This window comes from Crocodylus siamensis, chromosome 3, assembly GCF_052110815.1.
Source record: "Crocodylus siamensis isolate JL-2025a chromosome 3, ASM5211081v1, whole genome shotgun sequence".
Taxonomy (NCBI): Eukaryota; Metazoa; Chordata; order Crocodylia; family Crocodylidae; genus Crocodylus; species Crocodylus siamensis.
Genome location: NC_143397.1, coordinates 127,674,135 through 127,697,824, shown reverse-complemented (window position 1 = coordinate 127,697,824; position 23,690 = coordinate 127,674,135). Strand labels below are relative to the sequence as shown.

Below are 23,690 nucleotides of genomic sequence, written 5' to 3'. Positions count from 1 at the left end.
AATCAGTCCAATTGTGCTTATGTTAAACTGAGTATGCCTGTTCCTTTAGGTATCGTCTGTGCCACAGATCATCATGGTTGACTCTGCTCCTCCTCTTTCTTCCCCCCACCTTTCACATGCCTGTTGCTTTTGCAAGCTGCCTGATCACTTTTGCAGCTAGGAAACCTCCTGTTTTCATACCTCCCTGCTGCTTCCTCCTCTCCACTCAGGGCTGGAGCCCCAGGGAGTTAATAGGAGGAAGCTGCTCTCCAGTTCTAACTCTGACTTGCCTCCCTCTTTACCAGGTTTCTTTTTCCTGGCTTTCTAGCCCTGCACTTTCTTCTTTTTCACTGCCTGTCTCTCTGGGTCTTTTCCTTGTTCCACCTTCACTTCTGTTGTCTGCTTGGTTTCTTCCTTTTTCCTCTCCCCCAGCTTCATGTCGTTTGATCTTTTGTTTCTTCCCTCTCCTTCCATTTTGTCTTGTTCTGTCTCATGCAGCCTTTATTACAGAGATTTCACTTTCCTCCACTTCTGTTTCCCACCCCGCCCCTTGAGGAGTCTCCTGTACAATTTCTGTCTCAGCCTCTCCCCCTTCTTCTCCCTTTCTGATCCTTGTGGTTCTTATGACCTTGGTTGCAAAAGCTGTTGGGCACCTATGATACAAGTGTTCCTCCCCACAACAAACAGTGCATTTTATGAGCTCCTGACACTCTGCTATTTTGCGCCTCATCACTTCACAACTGTAACACACTGTAGGGGGACAGTGCAACCAGGCGCCCTTCCTTTCCATGTCTGCTACACTGCTTTGGTTGCCTATGGTATGGAATCTGGACCACCATGCCACCTGAGCTCCACTCATTTGGTTTCAAAAGTTTGAGCCCTCTAAAACCCAATCCAAATACCATGTTTGTCTCTCATTTTCTCTACCCACAGAACTCTTTGCAAATATTGTTCCAGACACCTTTCTGTTTTTCACCTCTAATATATCCGTATACATTTGGACAATCATCACTCTTTCCCTTGACTGTTCTGCTGCTACAAACTTTAACTCTTTTAATTTCTCCCTCCCTGCTTTCCTCTACATATTTCTCCCAAAATTTGTCATACCCTTTTTCGTTCCAATAAGCCAGTTGCCTTGTCTTTCAGTTGAAGAAAGCAGTCATGCTGGTGATGTGTTCTGCCTGCATCCCCAATATCTCAAACAGTACCTTTTCTACAAAATCATATCTGTTTGTTCATCATCAATCTCTTCTGTACCCCATCAGCAGTTAATGTTGACCTCCTCATAGTCTCCATTCTCAACCAGCGTCATGCAATGTCTCTTCAGGAACTTCCTGCCATGCCATTCCTGGTGGGCTGAGCTTTTGTCGTGCTCCCGATGTTCCATCTCCAGCTGCTCCCACATGGTCTCTCATTCTCCTCTGTGTCTGTCCTCCCTCTGGCTTTGTCTCTCGCCCTGCCACCCTCTTTGCTGCTGCCTCTGTTGCTATCTTTGTTGTTGTTCCTGCCTTCATCTTCACTTTCTTCCTTTCTATCTGCTTTTATACCTTTTACCTGTTCTCCCTCTGTCTCCAGACCTTTGTTTCCACTCTTCATGTCTTTTTCCACCTTCTGGTTATCAGCCACCTGTCATTGTTTTAGGTTTCCCTCCTCCACTCCTGCCATGCTGATGCCCCATTGATCTCTTTCTCTGCCCTTAAGGCATTCATCAGACTCTCAGCTGATCACTTGATCTTGGCCGTCATGGCAAGCCATTATGTTGAATACATTTCAACTTCCTCTTCACTCCCACAGCTGAGCAGCACCTTTTTTCCCATTTCCATTGATTCCTGTTTCTTCACTAGTTTTAAATGTGTAGCAAACATCACCCAACATCAGTGTAGATGAGAAGCTGTATTGCTCCCTCTTTCGCTCTGTTGCGTGTGATTGGTGTGATCCCACCCTCCATGAGGTGGAGCCAGACCAGGCAGCCCCATGCCTCATATACATTTTTGGAAGATTCCAGGACTTGTGACAATAATACCTGGTTCTAGTCATGAGTGGGGGGTTCCTAACATGTAGATCCCTTATGGCTGGGGTGGGAGTGGGGCGGTATCTGGAGTACACACACATACTGAGCATTGCTGGTCTGTGGGGTCACCCTGGGTTGAAACTCTGTTGACCCTGTTGGGGCTCAGGCCAATGAACTGTGTGATAAATCATGAGTCTTTTGGATTTGGACTAATATCACGAATAGTCTGTACTATGTATAAGTAGGTACAAAAGTGTGGCTCAGAAGTCTGTTTTTCAGTCCCTTGCATTTCAAACTTTGTTTCTCACTTCCAGATGCTCAGAAAGGAAACAGAGCCCAAGCAGGGTCTGACATTAAAATAGGGCAGAGAGCAAAGGGGCCACCTAACCCTGCCCCTACCCTAGTCACTATGTTCCCTGCTGTAGCAATGGGAGGGGGAAGAATTAAGACACACCTCTGATAATTAGGTTCTATATCTTAAAAATTATAACAAATTTATACATTTTGCACATGTAGATTCTAATTATTGGGAGGTCATCTTAAATTCAGAGTTATCTTAGATTCAAGGAAATATGTACAGTATTTGTTTATAAAGCTTTCAGCCATGAAAGTAAGTTTATTATTGTGCTGATTATTTTGTACTTAAGAAAAATCATTCTTTCTGTATGATGAAAAACATGTATTCAAGGAAACAGAAATATTCAGTGTACCTTGCCTAATTGTGCACTTTGTAACAACTTTGTTAAATGTACATTCAAATAATTCCTACATTTTCAGGTGAATAGATGAAACAAAATGGAGTTAGTATTCAGTTCACTTTATCTCATGTGCAAAAGTAACATACTTAGGTTTGATCTTGGAAAAAGAACATTATTGTTATACATTGGAACTTGCACCTGAAATATTTCCCTGTTGTAGATAATTTCAGGTCATTATTTTCAGTGAACAGCTCTCCCTTAATTCAAGACTGAAGCATTATTATAGTAGGAGATGGTGTCATAAAACAGATATAGGTAATTTCTTGTGGTCTTTCAAAGTTTAATGTGAATCAGTGTCAGCTTTAATACGAGCTATTTCCTTTGAACTGAATTTGGCATTCTTGTCAAACTGTAACAGTTTTTAATTGTATGAGTTGTTTCCTTTATATTTAGAAAATTCTCTCTCTCTCTCTCCTTGCTCTCTCTCTTTTGGTTCCTCTTGGTATAACCATCACAATTCCAAGTGGTTACCATGATTAGATGTTTTTTCTACATACCTCAAGGTACCAGGTGGCTCTTAAATGCTATGATGGTGGAGCGGATGGAACATCTCACAGGAGCACAGGGGGCTCCCTAGTACACTCGGCAGCAGACCAGGAATTGGGGGTGGGGGTGGCATGGGCCTGGGGCGCTCCCCAGCGGACCCGGAAGTGGACAGAAAGTGCTTCTGGTCCACATCTGGGTCTGCTGCCAAGCACACTGGGGACCACCCTGTGCTCTTGTGGGACACTCCATCCCCATCACCTCAGCATTCATGAGACACCTAGTGCCTTGAGGTATGTAGAAAACTCATTTAAAGCTGTATCTATATCTGAATCGCGGAATCTTTCCAAATCTCTCTGAATCGATTTGGAGGGTTCCAATTCAATTTGGAGAGATTAAAGGGTCTCTTGATTCAATTCAGATTCAGAGATTGTCACCAAATCTGGCCAAATCTCCACCAAATCGCATCAGGGACTGAAGCTTTGCACAGCCCTATTGCATATGCATGCTGAAACCTCATACTGGATGTTTTAATTCCTTGCCTATTGTAGAATTTTGTCTTGCCAATTATGTGGTTTGTGCATGTATCCAGTGGGTCTGTGAGTAGGACAGCAGAGTGGCCACTTCTTCCATCCTGGAATTGTTGTGATTTTGTGCTGAAACTTCAGGGCTGCAAAGGTAAGCGATTCACCAGGGCTCATCAGCCCGTTGAGATCATGTAGTTAAGACGTACCATTTTTGTGGGTATCAGACTGAGCTGCCACAGATTCCTCCGCCCACTTACAACACCTGTTTACAGCAGGGGCAGCCTATGATGCAAGCAGGACTTGAGCTCACACCTTTGGAATCATAGAGCAAAGACTTACCATTTTATACCTGCCACCCTTCTCACTATTGCTCTGAGGAAGATGAAGATTCTGGCCAGTGGGCAATTTTGAGATTTTAAAATGGGGTTTTGTTCTGAGTAGGAATGAAAACTAAAAATCTTAGAATTCTCCATAAAGGAAAAAAACAGAGAAAACAATTTTTTGTTTGAGACACTTAGGCAAAGTACACTGAAAAATTTGAGACACTTTTCCTTGAATGAAGCAAAAGTGTGTTGTTTCTATTTTTAAGTTTTTATTTTCCATCATGTTACAATACAGAATGTTAAAGATTTTAAGTGAAGAGTCATTTAAAGGGAGACATGAAAAAAGTTCCTTACAGAACTATTTAAAAGGCACACTTTGAATTCAGTGGGGGAAAAAAATGTCTTGCTTTTCTTCTGAAAAAAAAATTCTGGTGAAAATGGCATATTCTATAATGCTTATTCCAACAGAATGAGGGTCCCTCCACTATTTCTCCAATCAGATTTAATAATCATAGAGGAGCTTTGCTACCATCTTGTGGACTGGAACACAGGATTTCTTTCATGTTCTCCCCTATACTTCCCATTCGCTTTGACCTTAACAACAGTCTGGGATGCTCTATTGCTATAAAAGCATTCACAGCTTGTACATTTAAAATTATTTTAAATAATTATTGCTATAAAAAATAGTGTGTGTTTATGATAAACTTGTAATGATCCAAAATTAATGTTAGATGTCCCCAAATGGATTAAATGCACTAAACACCATGTTAGTTGTCAAAATAATTTTTTACTTAATCATTTCTTCCAAGTAAGCACAGTGATGAGATTAATCCATCTGCATTTGGATGTATGTCTCATTTAAAGATCTCAAAGTATTCCAGACTACACAATGATTGGACAGCACTGGAACTCTTGGTCTAGAATGCAACTCTTGGTCTAGCACTGGAACTCTTGGTTTAGTCAACATTTCCATTTCCTCATCATTAAAATGAACACACACATTTACATGTGTATGCATGCTTTCCTGAAACCTGACAAGGTTTCAAGGTAACATCTTGAAACTGGTCAAAACAATATGAACAGAAAAGAGTTCTGTGGAAGATGTGAAAATGAACAAATGAGTCGGGTCAGTACATTCAGTTTCTCAATCTGACTATGCATTTTCATTTGAAAAGTGAGGAAAGGTTAAGGATATGAAGTAAAAAAATATAACAACAAAAGTAAATTGAAGGTGCAAAATAGATGCATTCTACTCAAAGTAAACTTTAAACTAATACAGAGCTAAAATACTGAATGTGTGACTATAGCATACAAGCCTGAATGAAGTATAATACTAACAGGAAGGAATGTATAATGGATAATAACGGAGAAGAACATTTGAGTTATCTGTTATATACTCTTGTTGATATAAAAAAACCTGAGGATGTTAACATCACAACCTGGCCAAGTTTGAGTCTTGGAAAATACACAATACCAAACAGTTGCTCTGGGCCTTTCTGGACTAGAGGCATCCCTGGAAAAATACCAACTTTTAATTTTCACTCATTAATATAGCAATGTTTTTGACAGGTCAGAATGTTCTTAACAATATGAATCCATTCCTATTGGAAATTTCTGGAATTATCTTGTGAATCATATTTGCACACCTAGCAGTGCTGACATTGCAGGGCACCCTGAAGCACCCTTGAAATAATTTTAAGCCACCCCAGGGTGCTGTAGCACCAGGGTTGAGAATCACTGATATAGAGTAATCCAGGGAGATATTTTTCCAGCAACCCATAGCTGCAGTTCCCCTCAATGCGCATAAATAAAAGGCTCCAAAACAATTCCTCCAAGATGAATAGTGCTGAAGTTAATTCTAAGATTAATTCTTCTGGTTTACCTGTACACTGCTTTTATCTTTTTTAGGTTTCTGAACTACTTGAGTCTTATTTTACAAATAAATTGATGGGCTGATCAATAAAGTTCATTAGTAGTTTAGCAGGAGGCACAGTATACATTGTATTGTATAATGAACTAAGACACCAGATCTCTCTATATGAAGGAAAATTCATGGGCAGATGTTGGAGGCAGAAGGCGAATTAGGCATTGAATCAGCTGGTTTTTGAGTGACAGGGCAGGCCAAAAGAAATATGCAATAATAATATAATCCAAATGAACAGAGTAGTTTTCAGTGGCAGATTCAGAAACTATCTGTATTCAGAAAATTATTTTTTCAAGGCCAACAATCAAGTTTTTCAATATACTCATTAAGTTAGAAAGTATGTGGACAAATAAAAGGACAAAGAGAAGAGAGCCTTTTTGTCTGTTTGGCCTTAAAGGCCATCTTTAAAAACATTTTCCTGTATTCATGAACCTTTGCCTTTGCAAGTCATTTTTATGAGAAGAAACATGCTGAATTTCAGCCTGATTCTTTTCTTAGCAGACAATGTTTTTGAATAAAGTACAACTTTATGGGTGATATCTTGTACTGAACCAACTGCATAGTTGGAAGACATGTTAGACAGACTTTTGGAGAACAAAATGCCCTTCCCTAAGTCACTGTCATGGATAGAACATCACTACAATAATGTTTTTGTATCAGCAACATTTTGTTGTATCAGTTCTGAGCTCTGAGCGCTTGAGCACTTGGATATAACACTAGAAGGAAAACAATTTGCAAAAGGTCTGTGGGACTAAGGGAGTTATATTGGAGCTTTTGTGATGAATTTTCCAAGTGATCAATTCTGACTCTAGAGAAAACATAGAGTAAAATCAGTTCCTTAATATTAAGGGAAGAATCTGTTTCATGCAGTGGACAATCAAAGTGCACCTTGGGAGCAACTCTGTGGGTGAGTTAACTCGTTATACTTAGAACATACTGAGGGCACTTTAAAAGTGAGCAGCTGTACTTCAATGCTCGTTAACTTGTGCTAAGTGCCCTCTGAGTATCTCAAAGATGCACCACTTCAGGTGGGGGTTAACTCTGGGCCATAGTACCTAGTTCATGCTCGGATAACTTCAGTCTGCTCCACAGACATAAAATTTGCAGTCCTCTAGCCTACCTAGGATGCATCATTCTTAGCCTTTCTCCTCCCTCCCTCAACCAAACAGGGAGAGACCACAGGCATTCTGGCTCCTAGGCATGTTGCTGCTCACCAGCCGTGTAGTGGCAAGTCAGCTCTGCAGGCGAGAAATGGTATTAACTAGGGGTTTGTGAAATGGGCTGTATTTGATTCAGATTTGGTTTTGGCCCGATTCAGGGACAGTGATTCAATTAGTTGATTTGGATTACTGTCCCCAATTTGATTCAGCCGAATCTGAATCTGCTGATTTGGAGAATCAGCGAATCAGCTATAGACACAGTTTTAAATGTTTTTTCTATACAGCTCGAGGTACCAGGAGGGGCTTGTGAATGCTGCGATGCTGGGGCGGATGGAGTGTTTCACAGGAGCTCAGGTGGTGCCCTCCATGTGCTCGGTGGTGAACCCAGAAGTGGACCAGAAGTACAGGAGACCCTTGCCATTTGCAGGGGATCCATTCTGGAGATCGCTGCCAATGGCAAAATCCGCGAGTACTGACGGGGATCCCCATCAGGCCCCACAGATGCCCCCTTCTCCCCACCCCCATGAGAAGCTGGAAGCACAGGGCTCCCCCACAGCAGCTGCCTCTGGGGGAGAAGATGCTGCTGCCACTGCTGTCTTCCTACCCATCACCAGTGCTTGCTCTCCACCCACTTGGCTCTGCTCTCTGCTCCGCTCTCCCCGGCTCTGCCCTCCCATGCTCTGCGCAGTGCTTTGTGCCTGTTTACACAGAGGCAGGAGCTCAGTGCAGCACCAGAGGGAGCTGCGGTGGCTCTCGCCCTGACCCACCCTGTTGGTGCAGTGCACCATGAATATTTGAATCTGCGAATAACAAGGGTTTCCTGTACTTCCGGTCCACTTCTGGGTCCGCCATTGAGTGCACTGGGGGGGGCCACTCCTCATCCCCTTGGCTTGGTAATTGGCTGCAGGGGGACCCCAGATCCTCCCCCAAAGATCCAAGAGGCACCAGTTGCTGAGCTGGGGTGAGGCTCGGGGGAGGTGGGGTCCAGTGTGCTCCCTGCCAGACCTAGAAGTGGATCAGAAGTGCTTCTGGTCCACTTCCAGGTCTGCTGCCCAGCATGCTGGGGAGCCCCCCATGTTCCTGTGAGACGCTCATTCCACTAGATGAAATGGTATTCTGTCATAATTCTTCAGCTAACAATAGGACAAAAGAGTTAAAGACATCCTCTGAAAGTTATCATTAATGAGTAGTTCATTTAGCATTAATCACATGCATAAAAGATAAGGAATGATGACTGATATACTTTTATATTTCTTCAGGTTGTTCCTATGTTAGCATCATAATTGAAGGGTGGATTTATCATAAGAAAACAATACTAACCAATAGGATATAGTGAGTTTCCATCACAGTTCTCAATAAAAATAATAAGAATGAGACTTAACTATGACCTGTTTCCCCCCCACCCCCTCTCCATCCTGACCTGTGTCCCAGTGGGTTGCTGATGATTAGTACTTCTTTCTGCATTTATATTGGAGAGTCTAGACTTCCTGCTTTGGGCAGGGCTATGCATCTTCTGTTGCCCACTCTACTCCTATGAGTACTTCCAAAGCTGCTGAGATACTACAGTATGTAGTAAAATGGAAGATAAATTGAATAATCATTAGGTTTTCACAGTATAACTTCTTGGTTGTTACCGTCATCTGGTGTAGGGTACTTGCCTAGTGTTGAGGAATGGAGAACTTTGTGGGGATCTTTTACATTGGGATTGGATCTAATGTAAAGGTTAACTTCTGCCATTTAGACTAAGTCTTTGAAATTTGCCAGTGTGCAACCTTAATTTGAGTATCCTATTCTAGTGAGTTTAATCTAACACTGGTCTTATGTAAGATAACCATAGTAGGAAAATAGAGGAAAAGAAATACATTTATTCAGATAGCCTACAATCTATGTGGCAGTTGGGAAAAATTTTACAATATAGCAGAACAGAATTTAAACAATAACCCCCTCTGTCTCTTAGCACTGTCCCCTGTCCTTCCTTCCCCTCACCCCTGCTTCCCTGTCTTTTGTATCCAATGAAGCAATCCCCTGCTTATGAAAGCTTATGCATTTCTGATTTAGTTATTCTATAATGTGCAAATCTATCCTGCCTTCTTCTGTATTTAAATCACTCCTTGGCTAGTGACAGAAGTTACACATAAACTGGTTTAAGTGATCAGAAACTGGTTTAAACTTGTAAGAGAACAGAAGTTCAGTGCACATAAACCGCTTTCAAAATGTCCAAAACTGGTTGAAGATAAACCTGGCTGGATGTACTACCAGACTTGACTAATTTATGTCAACCCGGTTTGTGGAACTTCTGTCCTAGTTCTTTTCCTGGTTCAAGTTAACTCACAGTCCCCCAGCATCCCAGGATGCTTTGCAGCCCAGGGCTATGCTGTCTGCCCCAGTGGAGCAGGTACTGCCTCACCCCTCTGCTCCTTAGCCTGCTTCCTGCCTGTGTCTGTCAGTCCATATGGATGGGGTGGGGGAGGGAAGGGGAACCGAGCATGTGAGGGGAGGGAAGGCCCCAGTGGCAGGGACTTTTCAGACCCTGGCAGCCCTCTCCTCTCCCCCTTCCCAGCTGCTGATTACCCTAGTGACTGCCACAGGAGAGAGGGGGCCAGGTGCCTGCCCGTGCAGCCCATCATAGGGGCACCAGGGAGCCCCTGCCTTGGAAGACTCTGCCCCCCCTCTCCCCCTAGCCCAGAGTCCCCCAGCCCGGTGCAGACCCAGGGAATTCTTCCCCTCTCAAACCACACTGCTACTTGCCTTAGCCACTGTGAGTCTCAGGCAGCTTTAGGAAGAGGAGAGAGATTCTCCTGCTCCTCCACAGCCACTTTTGCCTTAACTGCTATGAATCTGGGGCAAAACTAATGCAGAGGAGCAGAGTAATTTCCCTCCATTCCCTGGGATATCCCTGAGACTTGTAGCAGCTAAGGCAAGGGGTTGGGATTGGGGTGGGGAAGAATTTTCCTCAGCTCCCTGGGGCTGCCTGGGGCTGGGGAACCATGGGCTGGGGTAGGGGAAACTCCACAAGGCAGAGGCTCCCTGGTGGCCCCATGATGGGCTGCATGGGCAGGCACCTGGCCTGGAGGTCTTCTCCCTCTCTCCTGGGGCAGTGTTTGAAGCAATCAGTGGCTGGGAAGGGGAGAATGGGGAATGGGGAGTTCCCTTGGGCAGCCTGGGATGGGAACCCAGGCTGGGGGAAACCTCCTGAGGAGGAGGCTCCCCCACGGTGGACCAGCACCCAGACAGGGGGCTTCTTAACCCCCTGTGGGGGGGGCGGAAGGGGCTTGGGGACACTTGGCTGGGCTGGCAATGGCCAGCAGACTGGGGGATATGCTGTAGAACCCTCCACCTTCTGGCCAGGGTCAGTGCAGGCTTCCCCCCTGCCTTTCCTAATTGAAAACTGAATGTTAGTTCAGTTGGTTATCAGTTTTACCTATGCAGCTTAGAGGAAGCTGCCTAGATTGAATTGATTCAGCCTCAGGGTTTTTGACTTCCTATATTTAGCCCTTCTGTCTGATAGCCTGCTCTCTGCATGTCCTTCCATAGCATCTGATCAGTGACCTGTTCATGAAATCTTAGGCAGTTAGACTCTTCCAGTTAGTCTTTAAGATGCACCTCAACTCTACCTTCTGCCTAACTTCAGACATGGCTAACTAAATGCTTATCTGGGTGCTGTTAAGTATACTGAGTACATTACAAATATTTTTCCGCACTCTGTTAATTTCTCTGATGCATTTTTAAGAACTGGTGCTATAGCAGCGCTGTAATTTTGAGAAGGAGATAATAACTAGTGCATAGTGTGCACAGAATAACATCTTTCCTCACAGAAAACTTAAATGGTGGTTTAAGAATTTTTTTTTCTGCTTTAATCCCAAGTTCTCCTAGCATAACTCCAAAGACTGACCAACAGCATCACCTATAATTTCTAGTAATATTTTTCTTTGGACTTGTATGATTTAATTTGTTTTCCCTTCAATACAGGTCAGATGACAACAAAGGAAGGATGTTACAGAGATATGCACGTGCAAGTGGATAAATCTCTTTGCAGCCCTAAGAGCCGGCCAGTGACTGGAGTCATCCCTTGTAAAATGGCAGCTTGCCCTCCCAGGTAATGAGCAAACTTATTTTAAATACTCGTGTTTAATAACATATGCTGTTGTATTGCACATACTGAACTGCATAATTTCTGATATTTGAAGGTAAATAAAAAAATGAAATTGTAGCAGCCATCTCTTTTAATTTTTTAAGTATGAGCTAGTTCAGGAAAAACTTGAATAACTTTGAGCAATCTTCTAAATTAAGAATTAATGTCACTAAATTAAAATGCTTTTTCTGCACAAGTATATAGTATGTTTTCACCCTTTTTTAGTGATGATGAAACTTGCTGTATGCATTCCACTCTAAAACAGCATACTGGGTAGTGATTATTGCCCAGTAATAAAATATCTAAGTGGAAAAAACAAGTTAAGAAGCATAGGAAAAGAAGGCTGGAAGGCAACATCTAGCTTATTGAGTTCATCCACTGCAGTTGCAGGTTATCATGTGAGCCTTTGTCACTTTTTTATTCGTTTCGTCATATCTGCTCTTGACACGCTCTCTCATGTTACTGAGTCATAGAAAGTATTTGCTGTCACATGTATCCAAAGGTTTTGTCTATTCTGGTTTTAAATGAGAGTTTCCATGTTTTTGACAAATTAATTTACAACTGAATTTCTTCAAAGTCTCAGCTTCGGGTTTATGTGTTTTGTTTCTTTCTTTAATTTCATCCAATTTACAGCCTATTTCACCATCCTAAATGCTTCCTCTCTTATAGGTTATCACCACATTCTTAGAGGTAAAGGAAACACATTATAAGTATTTAGCTTTTTAAATGTTTTGTTATAATCTAAGTTATAGTTGCAGCAAATATCATTTTTCTTCTTCTCTTGCTTGTCAAGTTGTCTGGTGATTAGTCAAGTTGGCTATCTTCCTCCTCTAACTTCAGTCATGTAAACAGTTTTTTTATTTAGAAATGTTCTGTATCAGCTGGAGGTAATTTAAGGTGATCTATAGTAGACTCAGATTCTGGGGCAGGGAACACATAACCGCTCACATAGGTTCTTAACCTGCATACAGGACCTCCACCTAATGCAGGAGGTATACGATCCCATTAGGGAAAATGCCTTGCTGGACTTGGTGTTAGCTACAGGGGATGTACCTGCTGATTCCCCACCAGGTCAAGGGGATAGAGACCATAGATTGACTGAATTCACTATCTGACGAAGGGTGGGTAAACTAACCAGCAGGGCTGAAGTGCTAGACTTCAGAAAGACTAACTTCAGTGTGCTTAAGAGATTAGTTAATGAGGCTTTAAAGCTCAAGAGCATTGGTGAAATGGGGGTCCAGGAGGGGTGGTCATTCCTCAAGGGAGCTATCCTACGGGTGCAGGAAGAAGCAATCCCATTGTGCATAAAAGGGGGCAAAGGAGCCAAGAAGCCCTCTTGGCTGAACAGGGAAGTCCAGGAAAGCCTAAGGGCAAAGAAAGAGGTATATAGGCTGTGGAAACAGGGGGTAGCTACCAAGGAGAAGTATACCTCCTTGCTTCACACTAGCAGGGAATCAGCTCAGAAGGCCAAAGCAGAATTAGAACTTAGGCTGGCAACAAGAATTAAGGACAGCAAGAAGCCCTTCTTGAGGTATATAGGGAGCAAAAGTAAGGCACAGGGTAGCATAGGACCACTACAGGACAAACTCAGGCAACTGGTGACAGAGAGAGTGGACAAAGCTGAGCTCTTCAATAAGTTCTTTGCATCTGTGTTCCTAGACACAGACCAAGACAAATCTCCCAGTTGGATCATAGACAGACACAGGAGGGACACCAGTGTACCAACTGTTAGCACAGACCTAGTGAAAGGACACTTGGAGGAGGGGCTGGATGTGTTCAAATGAGTGGGCCCTGATGAACTTCATCCAAGGATGCTGAAGGAATTGGCCAGTGTCATAGCAGAGCCACTGGCACAGTTTTTCGAGCACTCATGGTGCTCCAGTCAGGTCCCAGAGGACTGGAAAAGGGCCAATGTGGTCCCTATTTTCAAGAAGGGGAGGAGGGGGGAACTGGGATACTATAGGCCAGGTAGTCTCACCTCCATCCTTGGGAAAACTCTGGAAAAAATCATTAAGGAACACATTTGTGGGAGCCCAGCAGAGAAAATAATGCTGAAAGTAAATCAGCACGGGTTCACTGCAGGTAGATCCTGCTCGACTAACCTTGTTTCTTTTTATGACCAGGTCACAAAATGCTTAGACGCAGGAATCAAGGTAGATGTCACCTACCTAGACTTTAAGAAGGCCTTTGATATGGTATTTCATTGTGTTTTCTTAAGTAAACTGGCAGGCTGTGATGTAGATGATTACATGAGTGGGTGGGTGGCAAACTGGCTTAGGGGTCACATCCAGAGAGTAGTGGTGAATGGGTTGATATTGACCTGGAAAGATGAGGGCCGTGGAGTCCCGCAAGGCTCAGTCCTTGGATCGGTACTAATAATGTCTTCATCAGTGACTTGGACAAGGGCAGAGAGAGCACCCTGTCCAAGTTTGCAGATGATACCAAATTATGGGGCAGAGTTAACACACCAAGGGTAGGGAATGGATCCAGGTGGATCTGGACCTGTTGGAAAAGTGGGCAGATTGAAATAGGATGCAGTTCAAAAAAGGCAAGTGGAAAGGGGCTGCACCTGGGCAAAAAGAACCACCAACACACTTACAGGCTGGGGGATGACCTTCTCAGTAGCACAGCAGGAGAAAGGGATTTTGGAGTCATAGCTGACTCCAAGATGAACACGAGTTGTTAATGTGACGAAGTGATCAACAAGGCTAACCCCACTTTATCATGCATTACCAGTTGCATGATGAACAGGTCCAGGAAGGTGATGTTTCCCCTTTATACAGCCCTGGTCAGGCTGCACTTGGAGTACTGCATCCAGTTTTGGGCACCACACTTGTAGAGGAATGAGGAGAATCTTGAGAGGGTTCAGAGGAGGCCGCTCGTATGGTCCGAGGCCTTCAGGCAAGGCCCTACGAGGAGAGACTGAGGGACCTAGATCTCTCAGCCTTCACAAGAGAAGGCTGAGAGGTGATCTTCTGACTGCTTATAAATTCATCAGGGGAGGGCAGCAGGGAATAAGAGATGGTCTATTTACTAGGAGACCCCCTGGAGTAACTAGAAACAATGGCCACAAATTGACAGAGAGCAGATTTAGGTTGGACATTAGGAAGAACTTCTTCATAGTAAGGGTTGCCAGAATCTGGAATGGGCTTCCAAGGGAGGTGGTGCTTTCCCCTACCCTGGGGGCCTTCAAGAGGAGACTGGACAAGCACTTAGCTGGGGTTGTCTGACCCCAGTGCTCTTTCCTGCCCAAGGCAGGGTATTGGATTCAATGACCTACTGAGGACCCTAACATCTATGAAACTATCTATGAACAGCAAATACTGCTATCAATTGCACTGCTTTAAGTGTCTTAAGAAAAAAAAGAGGAAGAGATAGGTATGAAGCTATCATTAATAATGATTATGCATCAGGAAGCTACTGCTTCCAAGACAACCATGAAAGGTTGTTACTGGAACACAACACAGTCAGGGAAGAATACATAGTGGGTTACTATTGTAGAAAAAATAAGTTGAGGCAGTGTGGCTTCCTGGGTATTGAAATCAATGAATAGTCAAATTACAGAATATGGATTGTTTTTATTACAGTTCATATAAATAAGTCTTTCCATGACCAATATATCTCTACAGTATTCATAATCTGAAGTAGAGATAAAAAGTGGTTACCTGGGACTCCTGTAACAACTCTAGCAAAATTTGGGAGAAAAGATTAGCTGGTTTCCTAATATGTCAATATTATAACACAGCTGCAGAAATGTAAGATTCTGTTCCTCTATTGGTAGTTTTTTCTGCATCTAAACAGACCCCCCTGAAGCTTTCAGGTTCTCCATGGGTGCACAAGTGAGTGTGTGCTTTTCATTTAAGGTTTGGGCATCAGTTTGTACCGGAAGAGTTTAAGATCCAATTGTTTCCAGTCAGTATTCATTCCAGGAAGCATAGTGGAAGAATCCTATTGTGAAGAGAATAATTCCTTTTGTTGTGTTAATTTTGGAGTAGATTCTGCATGGGAGTTGTTAGAATCCCCCCTGTACCAGTCTTTCCATCACACATTTGCCTCTGAAGCAAGAGAGGACAATGCTGCAGAGGCAGTAGATCCATCTCTCAAGTCGTGGTGGGTAAGCAAAGAGTGATCGTTGCCTGGAAGGTTCCTCTTTGTGCAGCTCCAAGGGAAACAGTCTGTTAGAGTGACTTTTATAGTCACAATATTAAACAAAGACTCTTAGTTTATTCCTGGATTGTGGAAGGCAAGGTTTTAAAAGCTCAAACAGCAGCAATGAAATGCATTGCCCCTGTCTGAGAATACCTTCAGAATATTTAACAAAGAATGCTGTTTAGGGAAGAAGTATATTTTTTCCTGAGAGAAATATGGGAATACTCAATAGTGTTTTCTAAATTATTTTTCCTTTGTTCAGTTTAATTTAAGTCAAGCTTCATTTTCAAAACACACACATGTTGTTCTTATCAAAATGTCTGAAGTTTATTGTGAGAATTCTTAGCTGAAGACTTTAAAAAGAAAACTGAAAATGTCCACAGTTATTTGTTATATTGCCTTAAGAATGGGTCTCACCCTCTTGAGGTCAATGACAAGCTCCTGTTATTGGGAGGGGAGAGTAGGATAAAGCTCACAAGTGCATGGCTAATAATCTCAGTGAAAAAAGTAGTTAAACTCACAAAAAGTGCTACAGGATGTAATTAACCCACTCTGAAATGCATATAGTATTAATACACTTGAAAAGGCATGATTCAAGGCATATGCGTCATGAGTAGTTGCTGCTGAAAGTTTGAAGCAAGATTTCAAGAGAGAAGTCTTTGGGTGCTATAAGCAAGAGTATATTTGTTTTTAATTTAAATGAAATATAAAAACTGCTGGGCAGTTTAGAAACTCTAAACCTTCTTTATGTGCATGTCTTTCAATGCTGACAGTGTGGAAGGCTGACAATGTTGGATTTTTATCAAATGTGGAATCATTAGACTAATGAAATCCTACTAGGTCATCAATCTCTGTAGTAGGGTGTGGAATGTTTTCAGTTCAGGATTCTTGTTCTAAGATGAAAATAGTTTTAAAATGTCTGAAAGGCTTCTGACAGCAAGAATATTTTAGCTAAATAATGAGGTGTTGGCAATCCTGAGTCTCTTTCTAGGGGATGGATATAAGCCAGCAACCTATTTCCTGTACTCTTTTCTCCAACCTAGACTCACTTCCATATCATGATGAGACCAGGCAAACCATAATAGAGTGGCCATCTTACTGGGATTCCAGTTCTCAGACTCTTGTTTCAGCCTGGGATAAAGTACTTTCATAGCTCGTTTCTGAAATGCATGACCTCCCAATTGTCGTTTTACTATGCTTTTGATTTCCCTCACCTTCCTTAATAAAGCAGTTCCTCTGCAGCTTGCTTTCAGTAAATATCTGCTTTGCTTTATGTATGAAATATAAATGTTAGCTAGCTTATAGGGCCAGTCTCATTTAGACAAGCTATGCAGAGAAAATAAGTTCCAAATCTTGGGCTATGAACTGTTTATTTCCTGTTTAATAATGATTTCCACAAAGCATACTTGAAAAAACCGAACAAATTGTGAACAATGGTTTCTTTCCATTATGCAAGTACATGCATACACTGTTCCTTGCCTGCTCCTCACACCTGAGTTCTTAGTGTCAGTCAGGAAGGGAGTTTTCCATACTGGTGCCCTCTGCTTGGTTCCTGGGCACTGGAGTTGAGGGCAACGAGTTTGCCCCCTGCTTACCAGCTGCACAACTGAAAAGCCAGGCTAGCTGGGAATCAGGCTTGCAAGCCCAGCTCTGGGCTGCAGCCATTTCCCCCTGCTTACCCCACCACTCAGCTGAGTGGTGAGGGTGGTAGTTTTAAAAGCTGGCATGGGTGGAAGCCTCCCAGCCCCTCCAGCTTCCCCTTGTACCCCTGCAGCTCAACTTGGGTAGTGATTTAAAAACCAGAGGGTCTGGGAGCTGGGCGTAGGGGAAACCTCTGCACACTCGGCTCCCAGCCCCTCCAGATTCCCCCTGCCACCTGCACTGTCTAACCGACCCAGAGCAGCGTTGGGTGAGGCAGGCTGCTTTATAAATCCATTGTGTATTCATACCTTGAATGCTGTGCCCAGTTTTCATCCTCAGACCTCAAAAAGGATATAGAAGAACTAGAGAAGGTACCAAGAAGGGAATAAGCATAATTAGTGATATGGAGGAGTCTCCATATGAAAGCAAACTAAAGAGGCTAGGCCTGTTCAGTTTAGAAAAGGGACACTTGAGCGGGGACTTGATAAGGGTTTGCAAAATACTAACTTGTAAGGAGAAAGTAAATAGGGATTTATTATTTACTGATGCTCAGGACAAAAACTAGGGGTCACAAAATGAAACCAGTAGGTAACAAGTGTATAACCAACAAAAGAAAGTTCTTTTTCACATAGCATGTCATTACATTATGGTACTCATTGCCACAAGATGTGGAAGCTGACAGGTGAACCAGATTCAAAAAGGTATTGGAGAAATTCTTGGAGGAAAGGTGCATCAGTTAGAACTGAAGTAGAACTTCCTCAACCTTAAATGCTGGAGGCTGCAACTGGGAAAAGAATGGGCAAAAACCCTGGTTATATACTGTTCGTTATGTCTTTCAGCATCCATTCTCTGCTATTGTGTGACACATTATACTGGGCAAGATGGACCTTTGGGCTGACTGAGTATATGGCAGTTCTTATGTTGTTATGTAGTTTAAATGAAGGAAAGACTCCTTGTATTTGAATGCATATTTTAGTTTGTTCACTTTGACTCTACTGTTTTTCTTTTAAAATCTTGCCTATAACATATGGAAAAGAATATATAACGAATGCCAAAGGCAAGGTTGTTACTTCATAAATGTAGGCCTTGATCCTAAAAAGACTGCCTTACTTAAATAACTTAATTTACCCAAATGGTCCCATTTAAGTAAGATGAGCTGCTAATGTATGAAAGGTCATTGTTTACAAGGGCCTTAGGGCTTACAGACTAAATGAGTGAGTTTGGCAATTGCATGTTGTAGTGCTCATTTTCCTATGAATAATGGTGATTTTGGATAATGAAACCCCAGGGAGTAAATAGTGGTGTAAGGCTAGCCCTTCTCCCAGTGCCACTGATAGGTAATCGGGACTATCTCTTTTTTATAGAGCATCTTTTGGTTACTTCACTCATTGAGTGAAATATTACTGGGAGGGAAATGTCTTTCTTGTCACCATTGACCTATTTGATCCCATCACGTTCTGTTTTACTGCAACCAAAGGTATAGAAAGGAGGACCCCAGCAATTACAGGCCAGTCAGTCTTACCTCGGTCCTTTGGAAGACGTTTGAGAAAATTATTGAGCACATCTGCAAGGGCCCAGCAGAGGAGGTAATGCTCAGGGGCAACCAACATGGGTTCACTGAGGGCAGGTCCTGCCTGACTAACCTCGTTTCTTTTATGATCAGGTCACAAAGTCCCTGGACAAGGGTGTTGGGGTGGATGTCATCTTCCTGGACCTTAGGAAGGCCTTTAACATGGTTTCCCACCACATGCTTTTTAAAAAACTAAGAGACTGCACCATTGATGCCTACACAGTCAGATAGGTGGCAAATTGGCTAGATGGTCACACCCAGAGAGTGGAGGTGGATGGGTTGTTTTCGACTTGAAGGGATGTGGACAGTGGAGTCGCCCAGGGCTCAGTCCTGGGGCCTGTACTGTTCAACATCTTTATCAGCGATCTGGATGTGGAATGCACACTGTCTAAATTCGCTGACAAGTTGTGGGGTAAGGTGGGCATGCTGGGGAACACCCTTCTTGTCAACACAGTGGCAGAAAGGGATCTTGGAGTCATTGTTGACTCCAGGATAGACATGAGCCACCAATGCAAGGAAGCGGTCAGCAAGGCTAACCGCGCCTTGTTGTGCATCTATAGATGCATCACAAGCAGGTCCAGGGAGGTGATCCTTCCCCACTATGTGGCATTGGTCAGGTCACAGTTGGTGTACTGCATCCAGTTCTGGGTGCTGTACTTCAAAAGGGATGTGGACAGCATGGAGAGGGTCCAGAGGAGGGCCACTCGCATGATCGGGGGCAGCAGGGCAGGCCTTACGAAGAGAGGCTAAGGGGCCTGAACCTATTCAGCCTCCACAAGAGAAGGCTGAGGTGGGTTCTAGTGGCCACTTACAAACTCACCTGGGGGGACCAGCGGGAATTGAGGGAGGCTCTGTTCCCCTGGGCACTACCTGGGGTTACTAGGAATAATGACCACAAATTGTTAGAGAGAAGGTTCAGGCAGGACATCAGGAGACATTACTTTATAGTTAGGACTGCCAGGCTCTGGAATGGGCTCCCAGGCGAGGTAGTACTCTTTCCTACCTTGGGGGTCTTCAAAAGGAGGCTGGACAGATATTTGGCTGGGGTGATATGACCCCAGCACCCATTCCTGCCTGGGGCAGGGGGTCAGACCTGATGCTCTGTTTAGGTCCCTTCTGACCCTAAGAATATTAAAAACCTTTTCACTGAGAAGTACTAAATCTCTCCTGCCTTGGAACAGGGAGTAGACATTTTAAACACTTTCAGTTTTCTTTACTGCAAACTCTAAGCACTCTCCCCCACCCCCCAGTGGTTGGTTTTAAAGTGAAGGAGGAATCAAAGTGGGGTGCAATTACACCAATGCACTGCCCCTGCCTCCATGCAGTTCTCTTTCAGCAGAATTCATGCTTGACACAGCTGTACTGGTGCTGAGTTTACCTACACAATTGCAGTGGTGGCTTGCTTAGATACAAAATCAGGAGATAATGTAAGGGTCCCCTTCAACCAAAATGCAGTTTCTGTACATGGGAAGAGTAGAACAATATTTCTTGGAGTCATTCTTAGGCTTCCACTGTACATGCTCTGGCCTTTAGTTGCTCTGATAGTATTAGAGATATGTTATAGTTTAATTTTTTGGAGGGTGATATTTTATATTGGACCAACTACATAGCTGAGAGAGACATTAGACAACTTTTTGGGCACAAGGTAACCTTCCTGAGGAAAACTCGTTAAAGAGTTCGCTCAACTGAGAGGTAGCTGTCTGTGTTGGTCTGAAGTCAGACAGAAGGCAGGGCAAGGTGGCATCTTACAAATTAACTGTTTCACAGGGTCATAAGCTTTCATAAACAACATTCATACCATGTGATGAAAAAGGGTAGTCTGTTGCCTAAGAAAGCATATGCCTTGCTGAACGAGTTGGTCTTTAAGGTGTCACCCCTACCTGCCTTCCAATTATACAGTTCATCCAATGAAAGATACTACCCAGTAAAGCTTTGCAAGTTCTTGTAAATTAAACTGAACAAAGGGGTGAACAGTTGCAGTGCTGCGAGAATAAGTAAAGCATTCGGATTAGGTGCACTGAATACTTGCAACATTTAAGATGAGACCTGATTGTAACTGATTGGGTTGAACATCCTGGGAAATGACATCTTTAGGTATTTTCACATGCCTGTGTTTTGCTCTTGCTCCCCTGGGAACACCTCTAGGTAATTTAGGGATTTAACCTCCTCATACCTATATAGTTTTGCAATCAGAGCAAATGCTTGGAATATGTAAACTATTATATCATGAGCATGTGTACACATATAGTATCTTACATCATCCCTGTGCACTTTCTTAAGTTAAAAAAGACATCATAATGCTGTCTAAACTATCCAGACACTTTTTCAATGTTTTGCATCTGATATCTTAGAAGACATTACTATACACCCTGCAGTGTTTGGCTTCAGGCCCACTTTCAACATTTAAACCAGCTGAGCCAGCGTATGAAGTCTATAAATATGAAGCTGCAATACAGCAAAGTTGGCTGTTTGATGGCTGATCATATGTGAAACTCATTACGCCCAAATGGCTGTATTTATATTACATTGCACTTGCAGACTGATAAAAAAAAAATCATTGTTATTACATTCTAATGAATGATAATAGTTTATTTATCTTACTGCTGTTACTAGTTATTTTACAGTGACGGATTTTGTCATGAAGCCAGTTCACTTGTCTCTTCCCCAAAATGTCTGCTAGAATTGAAGGGAAAAAATACAACAGCATAAAACTATCCTATATCCAGTTAAGCACATTCATTAGTGCTTTGCTGAACCTTAAGCAGAAGGTCTTTCCCCTTGACTTCAGTGGGAACATTCCTGTGCTTAAGTGATCTCCTGTACCAGGTCCAGGGTACATAGGACTCCAGAGTATTAAGGTATTAGCATACAAATTGTATCTGTAGTATATGACATGTAAAAGGGCAATTATTGAGTTACATCAGGAGAAAATGATATGCATTAGTGAATTTAATGTGAGAGGGGAAAAAAGGAACAATCCAGGAGTGTGAAAGAAATTATGGCAACTCATAGAAAAGACTAAGGCATGAATTGTACGTCATCAGTATGGAGTTTGGCTGTAGACATGGTTTGGCAGTGTCACAAAAAAAAAAAGTTGAAGATGGCCTCCATGAGCAACGAATAAAGGTTCATAACCAGTTGACTCAGTAGGGACTAGGTAATAGAGGGATTCTTTTTCAGGCCTCCATTTCTGCTCCTACACTTCCTTGGCAATAGATTAAAAAAAGAGAGAAGAGAATTCACACAACTGTCTGCAGACATAATTACTTGGAGGTAGAAAAATGTCTACAAAAATAGAGGGCAGGTCTGAAAAGCAAGTCCTGTTAGAAAAATAATTAGGGTCAGATTCCATGTCAACCATAGGATGAATAAGTGGACTTCGGTGCTAAAGTGTGATTCTATTCCATTGTGCTCAAGTCTATTGAAAACTGTTAAGACAGAAGGTGGGTGGATTCTCCACCTCCTCTTCACTGCTTTTTTGTGACTCAGTCTTAAGGGTCAGGTGTTGGTGTATTACAAAAGTAGATGCATTAACCACATAGATAGAAAATGCTTAAATTGTTTGGAAAATAGGGTATAGGTTTCACACACATATGGGTATCTTTGTATCAACATTTTTAGATTTTCTTGCTTGATGTTTGAAATTTTCTTAAATCACAGTATTTGGGTCTTTTCTTCTATCTCTATAATCACTGCTTCCCCTTCTCCCATCCCTCACCCAAACTTGCCTCAAAGACTTGTCATCTTTCAGCCTAATGTGGTTAAGACACACAAGTTTCTTTAGCTAGGAGCATACAAGAGTGATGTGCCTAACATCCTGTCCAGCTACCTTTGGCTCCCCATCCCCAGATGACCAGTTGCCCACTTACAGTTGGATCAACGGGGCAATGACCATCAGCTTGAGTCTGGAACTATAGTAGGGTGCATTAACTCTTCTGCTTCCTTCTCTCTAGGTAGAGATAAGTGGGAAATATTTCTAACGTGATCTGGGCGAAATAAAAGATATGCTCATATTTGTAGCACATTAAAAAAATAAGAATTAAAAATGAGAAGAAGCAAAAATATGCAGCATTCTATAGTTTCTTATACTGAAGTCCAGAAATTAGGTCATGTTATATACTCTGTAAAAGAATTTGAAATGATTTGTAATTACCTTAAGAAAGAGGAAGATGGATTAAAATGAAAAACAGAAGTATATGTAAGCTTGATACATTCAGACTTATCAGCAGCACTGTCCTTGTTAAGAAGGAATTTTACACCATAGACTTTTTTTAACTTAGCAACCAGGAAACACTCTAAGTTTTATTTTTAAAATAAGCTTGACGTGTGAGTTTATCTTACAGTTAGGCTGCAAATATCTAGTAGTACTGTAGATGTTTAGAAGTGATCAAATGAAAATTATTTTTGGCAAGATGGACCTCAAATAGATGTTTAATATTGGGTTAGTTTATTTGATTGTAGAGCATTCAACTATCTACCATTGACATGTGTTCCTTTCCTGTGTAGAATGCAAGGTGTAGTTTGTGATACTAACTCTCCAACTTTGATTCCATGTTATAACACCAGAATTTGGGTTGGTAAGGTGATAGTTTTTATATTCTTCACACTGCATAATTATTAAATATTGTTTCTTTCTATTACTGTTTTTGTAAAAACATTAACTTCTGGTTCTTCCTTTAGTTAAGGTCTTCATCGATATATATTTAGTTTCTTCAGGGTTACAAAGCTCTTATGTTTCTACTTAAGTTGTTACTGTGATATACTTTATTTACTCAAATATAAGTTGACCCTGATTATAATATAATCCTCCAATAATTAGACTCTTATATAGAAAATTTATAAAGTTGTTATAATTTTCCAGGTATAGAATTTAATTGTTGGAGGTTTGCTTTGAATTTTTCCCCTCCCACTATATCTGGAGGGGGAGGGGGGGGTTGGTGGCCACCTTGCCCTCTTTCCCCACAACTTTATCCCCCTGGAGCCCCTTCCCCCGCTTCCCCTTGCTTTTGCACCATGCTCTCCCGAGCACATGG

General features: G+C 42.4%; 1 protein-coding gene across 1 annotated transcript in view; it reads left to right on the top strand.

Moving 5' to 3' along the window:
- The window catches only part of ADAMTS16 (ADAM metallopeptidase with thrombospondin type 1 motif 16), a 185,039-nt gene that overhangs the window by 118,972 nt on the left and 42,377 nt on the right, over positions 1–23,690 (top strand). The window contains exon 18 of the mRNA XM_090039162.1: positions 11,135–11,261. Coding sequence (XP_089895288.1) covers positions 11,135–11,261 — 127 coding nt within the window. The remainder of the gene's footprint in view (positions 1–11,134; positions 11,262–23,690) is intronic.